Source organism: Octodon degus, unplaced genomic scaffold (assembly GCF_000260255.1).
Source record: "Octodon degus isolate 3935 unplaced genomic scaffold, OctDeg1.0 scaffold00113, whole genome shotgun sequence".
Classification (NCBI taxonomy): domain Eukaryota; kingdom Metazoa; phylum Chordata; class Mammalia; order Rodentia; family Octodontidae; genus Octodon; species Octodon degus.
In genome coordinates this window covers 424,323-433,273 of record NW_004524689.1, presented here as the reverse complement: position 1 = coordinate 433,273, position 8,951 = coordinate 424,323, and the positions used below count along the sequence as shown (strand labels likewise).

The 8,951-nt window shown below is 57.8% G+C and overlaps 2 protein-coding genes across 7 annotated transcripts in view; one reads left to right on the top strand and one right to left on the bottom strand.

The window, feature by feature from the left end:
• Positions 1–5,878, top strand: part of Ints11 (integrator complex subunit 11) — a 12,636-nt gene extending 6,758 nt beyond the window's left edge. For both annotated transcript variants that reach the window (XM_023699589.1, XM_023699590.1), the window contains 13 exons: positions 2,456–2,554; positions 2,637–2,671; positions 2,891–3,029; positions 3,263–3,327; positions 3,835–4,024; positions 4,096–4,179; positions 4,416–4,505; positions 4,583–4,745; positions 4,828–4,935; positions 5,019–5,080; positions 5,161–5,303; positions 5,415–5,544; positions 5,628–5,878. In XM_023699589.1, the coding sequence (XP_023555357.1) occupies positions 2,456–2,554; positions 2,637–2,671; positions 2,891–3,029; positions 3,263–3,327; positions 3,835–4,024; positions 4,096–4,179; positions 4,416–4,505; positions 4,583–4,745; positions 4,828–4,935; positions 5,019–5,080; positions 5,161–5,303; positions 5,415–5,544; positions 5,628–5,693 (1,374 nt within the window). In that variant the 3' untranslated portion in view covers positions 5,694–5,878. The remainder of the gene's footprint in view (positions 1–2,455; positions 2,555–2,636; positions 2,672–2,890; positions 3,030–3,262; positions 3,328–3,834; positions 4,025–4,095; positions 4,180–4,415; positions 4,506–4,582; positions 4,746–4,827; positions 4,936–5,018; positions 5,081–5,160; positions 5,304–5,414; positions 5,545–5,627) is intronic.
• Positions 265–8,706, bottom strand: Pusl1 (pseudouridylate synthase-like 1). 5 transcript variants are annotated; one of them, XM_023699593.1, is made up of 8 exons: positions 8,604–8,706; positions 8,330–8,387; positions 8,027–8,214; positions 7,701–7,850; positions 7,441–7,611; positions 6,706–6,760; positions 6,454–6,632; positions 265–1,352 (listed from the first exon to the last, which is right to left on the bottom strand). In XM_023699593.1, the coding sequence occupies exons 1-8, from the start codon at positions 8,666–8,668 to the stop codon at positions 1,289–1,291; spliced, it is 930 nt and encodes a 309-aa protein (XP_023555361.1). In that variant the 5' UTR covers positions 8,669–8,706; the 3' UTR covers positions 265–1,288. The 5 variants fall into 5 exon arrangements, with proteins under 5 accessions (XP_023555361.1, XP_023555363.1, XP_023555359.1 ...); XM_023699595.1 differs by having other exon boundaries at positions 6,461–6,632; XM_023699591.1 differs by lacking the exon at positions 265–1,352 and adding an exon at positions 5,874–6,179.
• Between the last annotated feature and the right edge of the window lie 245 nt (positions 8,707–8,951).

Genomic DNA, 8,951 nt, shown 5'->3' with positions numbered 1-8,951 from the left:
AAGCAAAAAAGTTAATTAATTACAACATAACTTTTTTTTTTTTGGCTTTTTGAGATAGTTTCACTCACAGTGATCTTCTTACCTCAGCCTCCTGAGTGATAGGGTTATAGCAGGTGTGGGCTACCCCACCCGGCTCTGATAATGTGTTTAGATGATACATTTTGATTTTTTTTCTTTCTTTTCTTTTTTCTTTTTTTGCAGAACGGGGGATTGAACTCAGGCCCTTGGCGCTTGCCAGGCAAGCGCTTATTCTCCTGAGCCATCTCCCCAGCCTCAATGTTTTTGTTTTTTGAGACAGGGTCTCAATATGTACCTAGGCTGGCCTTAAGCTCAGGACAGTCCTTTTGCATTAGTGTCCCATTTTTTAGTCCTCCTTGGACTGCAGGAGAGCTAGGGAATGTCTGGGCATGTCCTTGTTTATGAGGGCTCAAGAGATGAGTGAGATCTGCCCTTTTGTGGTTCTGGGGATTGAACTCAGGGCCCCGCGCTTGCCAGGCAAGTGCTTATTCTACTAAGCTATCTCCCTGGGCCCAAGAGCTGTAGTACTGGAAATATTTCCATTTGACTTCTTTCTTTTTTGGTAGTACCAGGGATCGAACTCAGCACCTTGCACTTGCCAAGCAAACACTTATTCCACTGAGCTATCTCCCCAGTCCACCCCTGGATCTGCTTGTCAGCTCAAAACTATGGTTCTGGGGGTCAGGGAGATAGTTCAGCAGTATAAACACTTGTCTGGCAAGCTCAAGGTTCCGAGTTGACCCCCAGTACTACAAAAAACAAACAAAGCCTTGTGATTCTGTCTTCATCTGCAGATCTCTGTAGCTTGCAGAATGTCATGTCCAGGAGAGTAAGTATCATCTGGTGACCCAGCTGTTGGCACCATCTCCTTCTGGCTGGTGTCACTGTGGCTTTAGGTAGCAGGGCCAGTGGGGAAGCAAGGCTGGCGGGCCGTGACGGAGGCCCAGAAGCATCTGGGATGTTTCCCGCTGGCTCAGTGTGCTGCAGGCAGAGAGGCAGAGCCATGACTTGCGCTGTGGTGGCTGTCCTGCTGTTGGGGCACAGGTGGCTGAGCCAAGCATATCTTACTTTGTGGGCTGTGCTGTGTCTGGAGTCTGCCTCACAAGCTCCTACTGCGAAAGAGGTGCTACAGGCCCTTTCCAGAGGCTGGTGATCGCCTCAGCAAAGTTGGGGAGCTGTACCAGCAGCGCAGTTGGGAATCCTGGGCTGGCTTGCTTCTGAGGGCTTCTGTGAAGCGCGTCTGAGGACCTGTGCCCCAGATGAAACGCTGTCAGTTACCGGACAGCTGTAGATGTTGCAGGTTGCAGTCCTTCAGGTCTTGTCTGTCTGCAGCCCTAGTACACAGAAAACATCAAAGGGACCATCTCATTTGCTGCATCATTTTAGCTGTTTTACAAATCACCATCTGGGGCCCGGGGAGATGGCTCAGTAGAACAAGCACTTGCCTGGCAAGCACAAGGACTTGAGTTCAATCCCTGGTTCCACCAAAAAAAAAAAAAATAATAATAATAATAATAATAATAAAACAAAACAAATCACCATCTGCAGAAACTTTGCAGTAAGGGCTCATTTTCACGTCTAGGTGACTGTGGCCAAAGTTCACGTCCTGTTTTTCTGGTATGGTAGACGTAGGTCCCGCTGGGTACTGTAGACCTGGGACAGCGTTGAGCTTCGGTTTCTTCATCCATGTAATTGGGCCTTTCTCCTGGCAATGCAGATGACCATGCCACTGCCCAGCATATCTGAGCTAGGCCAGCAGTGTGCTGTTGAGGCCTTGCAATTTTGAACTAAATGGGCTGCCCTGTGGGGATTTCATTTTTCCTTTTTCACTTAAGGCAGGGTCCCACTATGTAGTTCATGCTGATCCTGGACTATGTATCCCAGGCTGGTTTCGAACTTTCAGTGATCCCTTTGCCTCAGCCTTGTTGGTTCTGGGATTACAGATGTGTAAAACCATACCTGGCCAACTGGGATATTTATTTATTTAGCAGTACCAGGGATTGAACTCAGTACCTTAAGTGCTTGCCAGGCAAGTGCTTATTCTCTTGAGCTATCTCCCTCACCCCCAACTGAGATTTTATTTTATTTATTTATTTATTTATTGGGTGGAACCGGGGATTGAACTCAGACCCTTTCACTTGCCAGGCAAGCGCTTATTCTACTGAGCCATCTTCCTGCCCCCCCTTTTTTAAAAAAACATTTATTTATTATTATTATTATTATTATTATTTTGTGTGTGTGTGTGGCCAGCTCAGCCCACCTGGGGGCGGGGCTGGCTGGCATGTGGTGCTGGGGATCGAACCGTGGTCCCTGTGCTTTGCCAAGCTTGTTTCAAGTAGGTGCTTTAGACCACTGAGCCATCTCTCCAGTCCTGTCAATAAAACTTTGGAAAAAAAAAAAAAAGCTCCCTGCCTGAGTGCAGTCCCTCTCTCTGCAGGTGGATGATGAGCTGGAAATCAAGGCCTACTATGCAGGCCATGTGCTGGGAGCTGCCATGTTCCAGATCAAAGTGGGCTCAGAGTCTGTGGTCTACACGGTCAGTGGAGGGCTTGGGGCTCGGAGGGGGTGGTGTGTCGCTGGATGTAGGTGTACCCTCCTCACTGCACCTTCTTTGCCAGGGTGATTATAACATGACTCCGGACAGGCATTTGGGGTAAGGCTCCCTGGAGCCCTGAGGCCTGGGGGTGGTAAAGCTGCACATTGCGGTGGTCCGCATGGTGACAGCTCATGGGGACCCACAAGGAGGCCCGCCCTGGGAGCTCATAAGCAGGAGCCTAGGTTTGGGCCAGGCCCACGCGGAGGGGCCCAGGAGAGGGGCTGGACAGGTCCTGCTCAGGGGATGGCCACTGCGGCCCACGCCTGCCTCTTGCAGAGCCGCCTGGGTTGATAAGTGTCGCCCCAGCCTGCTCATCTCGGAATCTACCTACGCTACCACCATACGCGACTCCAAGCGCTGCCGGGAGAGGGACTTCCTGAAGAAAGTCCACGAGACCGTGGAGCGTGGCGGGAAGGTAGTGGCACTGGCCAGCCGAGCTGCTATCCGGGGCCCACCCCTGCCCCACAGCGTTGGGACTCAGACTGGGCAGTGGGGTTGGGGCCTGGAGGGCCTCACCTCAGGACGCCTGGGGCCTGGCAGCCTCCAGTCATGGGCTCCAGGCTTGCTTCTCTCCACGGCTGCCTCGCAGGGGGGTGGGCACAGCACGCTGCCCGCCAAGCCCCCCTGAGCCTGCCTTGCTGTCCTCAGGTTCTGATCCCTGTGTTTGCACTGGGCCGAGCGCAGGAGCTCTGCATCCTGCTGGAGACCTTCTGGTAGGTACAGCTGGGGCTGCTGCTTAGGGAGCTCTGCCCCAAGTGACAGTGCAGGGTAGGCAGGCCACAAATGGGAACTGGCTTCTCACACAGCTGAGCAGGCTACGAGCTGCACGAGCATGAAGCAGCACTGGCCACCCTGGAGTCTCTGGCCCCTCACTGCTGTGGCGGGGCTGCCTGTGGCCTGGAGGCTGCACTGCACCAGCGCCATCAGCTGTTGCCGGGGCTATTGGTCCAACCTACAAGAGCCTGGGGAAGGTCTGCTGTCTTGACAGGGCATGGGCAGAGGGTTTTGGTGGTGTGGTCAGGACAGAGGGTAGGGCCAGGGAGATAGCTCAGTGGCACAGTGCCTGCCCGGCAAGTGAGGTCATGAGTTGAATTCCCGCTACCAGAGCAGGGGCTCATCCCTCATGGGACAAAGTCCAGGCCATGGTGCTGTGCCTTAGGTGCCACACAGCAGTGCTCCCCCACTGCGGCCTTGCACTGACCAGGGCGGTGGGCCCTCAGGGAACGCATGAACCTGAAGGTGCCCATCTACTTCTCCACTGGCCTGACGGAGAAGGCCAACCACTACTACAAGCTCTTCATCACCTGGACCAACCAGAAGATCCGGAAGACCTTTGTCCAGAGGAACATGTTTGAGTTCAAGCACATCAAGGCCTTTGACCGGGCGTTTGCTGACAATCCAGGTCCCATGGTAAGGCCCAGACAGGGTGACCTGTGCACATCTGGTGCAAGTCTTGTGTCCTGACCCCACTGGTCCTGCAGGTCGTGTTTGCCACACCAGGGATGCTGCATGCGGGCCAGTCCCTACAGATCTTCCGGAAGTGGGCAGGAAATGAGAAGAACATGGTGAGGGCTCGGCCTAGGCTGGTTCTTCACTTACTGCCCCTTCACTGCTCACAGGCTTCCCCCACACTGGCAGGGGGTGGGGGCACTGGGGGGCTGTCCAGCCTGGTCAGCTCAGACTGGCTCAACCTGGCCCCAGAGTCTGCAGCAGGACTCAAGAGGGAAGGAGCAGCCTGGGAGGAGGTTGCCTCCCAGGAAGTCCCAGATGTACCAAGGCTGAGGTTATCCCTACTCCACAGGTTATCATGCCTGGTTACTGTGTGCAGGGCACTGTGGGCCACAAGATCCTCAGTGGGCAGCGCAAGCTCGAGATGGAGGGGCGACAGGTGGTGAGTCCCCACCCTTGTCTCAGGTTGTGTGGGTGACTAGGACCCTGCTGGAGGTAACTGTACCCCCCGCACCACAGCTGGAGGTGAAGATGCAGGTGGAGTACATGTCATTCAGTGCCCATGCTGATGCCAAGGGCATCATGCAGCTGGTGGGGCAGGCAGAGCCAGACAGCGTGCTGCTGGTCCATGGTGAGGCCAAGAAGATGGAGTTCCTGCGGCAGAAGATCGAGCAGGAATTCCGTAGGTGCCTGGTACCTGAGGGGAGCACGGGAAGTTTCACTCAAGGCTGGCCAGTCTGGACTGAGGGTCTCTGTGCCCCTAGGGGTCAGCTGCTACATGCCAGCCAACGGCGAGACGGTGACTCTGCCCACAAGTCCCAGCATCCCTGTGGGCATTTCTCTGGGGCTGCTGAAGCGAGAGATGGCACAGGGTATGAGGGCAGGTGGGGATGCAGGGCAGGTGGGTGGATAGCAAGTAGGGAACCTGTGATCACATGGCTGTCCCTCCCCACAGGGCTGCTTCCCGAGGCCAAAAAGTTGCGGCTCTTGCATGGCACCCTGATCATGAAGGACAGTGTGAGTGAGCTGCGGGGGTGGTGGGCAGCCCCCACAAAACATACCTGACATGCCCTGCCCCGCCTTACCCTGCCCTGCAGAGCTTCCGGCTTGTGTCCTCAGAACAAGCCCTGAAGGAGCTGGGCCTGGCAGAGCACCAGCTGCGCTTCACCTGTCGCGTGCACCTGCAGGACACGCGCAAGGAGCAGGAGATGGCCCTGCGCGTCTACAGCCACCTCAAGAGGTGTGAGCCTGGCCCTGTCCCCAGCCCTGGAGGAGCCTTGGTCTCCCCAGCTTCCTGCCCGCACCCTGTGAGATCCCAGGGCAGGCAGGGTCTCACTGGACCTCCCTGTAGCACCCTGCAGGGCCACTGCGTGCAGCACCTCCCCGACGGCTCCGTGACTGTGGAGTCCATACTCATCCAGGCTGCGGCCCACTCGGAGGACCCAGGCACCAAGGTGCTGCTGGTCTCCTGGACCTACCAGGTATGGTGCTGGGGGTCACTACAAGCCCTGTAAGGGTGGGGGGCCTTGCGTGCTGCAAGATGACTGCCTTGTCTTCTGCTCAGGATGAGGAGCTGGGGAGCTTTCTCACTGCACTGCTCAAGAAGGGTCTCCCCCAGACCCCAAGCTGACATGCTGCCCACGTGGGCCTGTGCCTCTCCTCTGAACCATGCCCAGCAGGACCACTTCAGGACTACAGCATCTGTGTGAATCAATCCCGTGGCTTGGCCACAGTCCCCGTCCAGGGATAGAGTCCCATGGCAGGCCAGCCTAAGCACACCTTTGTGGCAGGGCAATAAACACACCTCTGGGGCTATCTCACTTTTAATTGTTAACTCCCAGTCCCTGAGAGAGAAGCAGGGTACTCTAGAGCAGCAGCACCAAAGGCTGCTGGGGTGTCACACCTATCTTTTTTGTCCTGCGCCAGCTCCTGTGGGGCAGAAACAGGGTAGTATGGGCCAAAGGGAAGCAGGGGCTGGGAGGGACACTGCAGCTCCAGTGCTGAGTGCAGCGAATACAGTGAGGTCCAGCAGCTGGACCAGCACAACCCTGGCTGGACATCCAGAGTCACTGTCAGTTTCCACACTGTGGGCCCTGTAGGGTGTAAGAGGCTGGACCTGTGGGTAGATCCTAGATCAGCCTGGGGTGGGGGCCAACCCCCAAACCCACACTCCCCTTGGTTTTTTTTTTTCTTCCTCGTTAACGGGACTTCGGAAACAGAGGCAGTTCACTTTAGTATTTGCTGTGCCCATCTTACTGGGTGCTGGGATTCCCATCTGCCAGGACAACAGGAGGTCTTCCGTTGGCACCAAGAACTCTCTTCCTCAGTGAGGACCCAGCCTTGCAGGTGTGGGATCAGTGGGGAACATGGCAGACCCCTCAGTAGCCCACCTCTTACTAGGATGCCCCAGGTCTCCGTAGATCACTGACTTCAGGAACAAGCCCTGGGCTGGGGCAACACGAGCCTGGTGCTTGCCCAAAGGGTCTCTGCTGTCCAGAATCTCCTTCACGTGGGCTGGTTTCAAAGCCCCTAGTCCCACAGCCACTAGCACAGCTGTCATTCTCCGAACCTGTGTGACGATAGCCAAGGCTGGTACAGGTACCTGGCTCTGCCCACCCCCACAAAGGCTCAATACAGCTCACCTGTCGGTACAGGAAAGACTGGCTCTCAAACTCCAAGGTCCAGAACTGCAGTTTCCTAGGGACACAGACACTTGTGACAGCCAGCCCCAGCTTTCCAGACTGCAGCGTGGCCTCAGACAAGGGAAGCTGACAGGGCTTATCCACATGTTCTCATGACCAACCACCTGTCCCCAACAGTGGCCAGTGGCAGGAGAGCCAAAGCAGACAATGACTACAACACATTAGGAAGACAACAGGAAGCTAGGCTTGCCAGTGAAGATGTCAGAGGGTTGGGTGCCAAGGGAGGAGGGTGCAGCCAGCCTGACTACTCAGCAGTCCCTTTTCCCTTGGGGTTGGCACCAACTGGGGAGGCTTGGGGTCAGCAGCTGCCACCTGGCAGGAAGCCCCCTGGGCAGTGCTAAGGGCAGTGGGACACGCCCCCTGCTAGGATGGGCCGGAACCACTAGCAGCAGTGAAGCCTTTTCACTAGCTGCCAAAACCCATCTGCTGGGCAGAGCTCTGGGCAGGGCAAGGGTCCTTGGAGAAAGGCAGCATTCTGTTCTCTGCTCCCTAGCCTGGCAGAGGTCCAGTGTGGGGGGAGGGCACAGCTAAAAGGCCAGGGGCTGTCTGGTCTGCACTCTCCAGCTGGCAGCCCTATGGATGGCCTGCACACCATCTACTGCTCAACTGCCTTGGCCTCCAGATCAGCGCTAGTCCCTTGGGGCAGGGCCACAGCAGAAGGCCACCCATCCTCACCTGCTCTCCTGAGAGAGGACAAAGGGACTGGCCAGGCCAGGGGACACTGAGATGTGGCGCAGTGTGCGAATCGAGCATGGAGCTGGGCTGCCAGCTGACTGGAAGCTCCTGAAGTCATGTGTCCCGAGGAGGTGCTGAGCAGCGTCCTGCATGGCAGCCACATCCAGGCGGCTGAAGGGAGGGAGCCAGGGGGATGTTGGGACAGGGAACTCCAGGGAGGGAGCCTACAAACCCCTTCTGTCACTCAAGCCCATACTTACTCTGCTGGTAAAGCCCAGCACAGGTTCCTTTCAAACACTGGCAGGTGATGATGGCAGGCACAGCCTGTCACCAGGCGGTACATGTACGTTCTAGAAGTGGCTGCGTAGCGGGCGTGGAAGTCACTGGGCACTCGGAAGGCCTGCAGGACCCTGCGGCCACAAGTCAGGCTCAGGGGGGGAATGAGCCTGCCCACCCATCTAGGTGACACCTTGGTACCTGGCGCCCTCTTCTCGTAGTTCTTCAGGGACATAAAGTATTTCTGGGTCTCAGCCTACCCCTGCGGCGGGACAGGGCCAAGAGCAGAGCACAGGGCTGTCCTGCTCACCTGATTCCCGGGTGCCTTAGGTGGGTGTTGAGGGCCTTGACCAAAATCTCGGGGGGAAAGGGCGGCTTGTTCTGGCGTCGCTGGACGTCCAGGTGCGCCGCGTTGCTGAGTGCATGGACCCCTGCATCCGTGCGGCTGGAGAGGGTGAACTTGACTGGCTCCACCGAATTCAGCCGCTTTGCAGCCTCCTGCAAAGTGCAGGTCGAGGGCCGGACATGGCGGCAGCGCTCCACGCGCGCAGGGTGCTCCCCTGCCCCCTCCCATCCCGGGCACGTTCGCTTCCCAGCCCAGCAAGGGCCTCACCTCCAGGTAGTTCTGCACCCCGACAGCACGCTGGACGCCCCTGACAGCTGCGACCCCGCTGCGGGCAGAAGCGACTGGAATCAATGGGCAGCGTCCGCGGAGCCCCCGCCCCGCCGCCCCGAGGCCGGACAAAGCGCTTCCCGTCCCCCCAACCTCTGGGCACCCCCGCCCGGACATCCTGTCCTCCACGCGGGCTCCCCAGCAGGCTCGCGTCCCCTCCACGACCCAGAGTGGAGAGACGGGCGGCTGGAAGGGCAGTGGTTGGAAAACGTACTTAAAGTCTGTGCCCACGTACTGGAAGTAGACAAGGTAGCGCGCCACCGCCGGCGCCAGACCCATGGCCAGCGGCTGGCGGCGACCGCACGTGGGGTCGCGGGGGCTGGCCACGCCCCTGCGCCTGCGCGCTAGGTTAGGACCCGCGCGGGGGGCGGGATGAGAGGCGGGGCCAGTCTTAGGGAGTGAGTTCAAAGTATGCCACCTGCTGGCCAGCGAAAAGACCCGTCGCCTCCGACGGGGCAACGCGGGACGCGCGCTCACCCCATGCAGGACCCGCACTAGCCCTCCCTTCGTCCCTCCACTCGTTCCCTTTCTCGCCTTCCCCTCCACCCGCCCGCCCGGTCCT

What these genes read in the sequence shown, in the direction of transcription:
- Pusl1 (XM_023699591.1), bottom strand. Translation starts at nt 8,668, where the DNA reads ATGGGTCTGGCGCCGGCGGTGGCGCGCTACCTTGTCTACTTCCAGTAC. An exon ending in AGTCTTTCCTGTACCGACAG is followed by an intron (nt 6,633 to 6,705) that starts GTGAGCTGTATT and finishes ATCGTCACACAG; the next exon opens with GTTCGGAGAATGACAGCTGT. An exon ending in CTGGGGCATCCTAGTAAGAG is followed by an intron (nt 6,180 to 6,453) that starts GTGGGCTACTGA and finishes ATCTACCCACAG; the next exon opens with GTCCAGCCTCTTACACCCTA.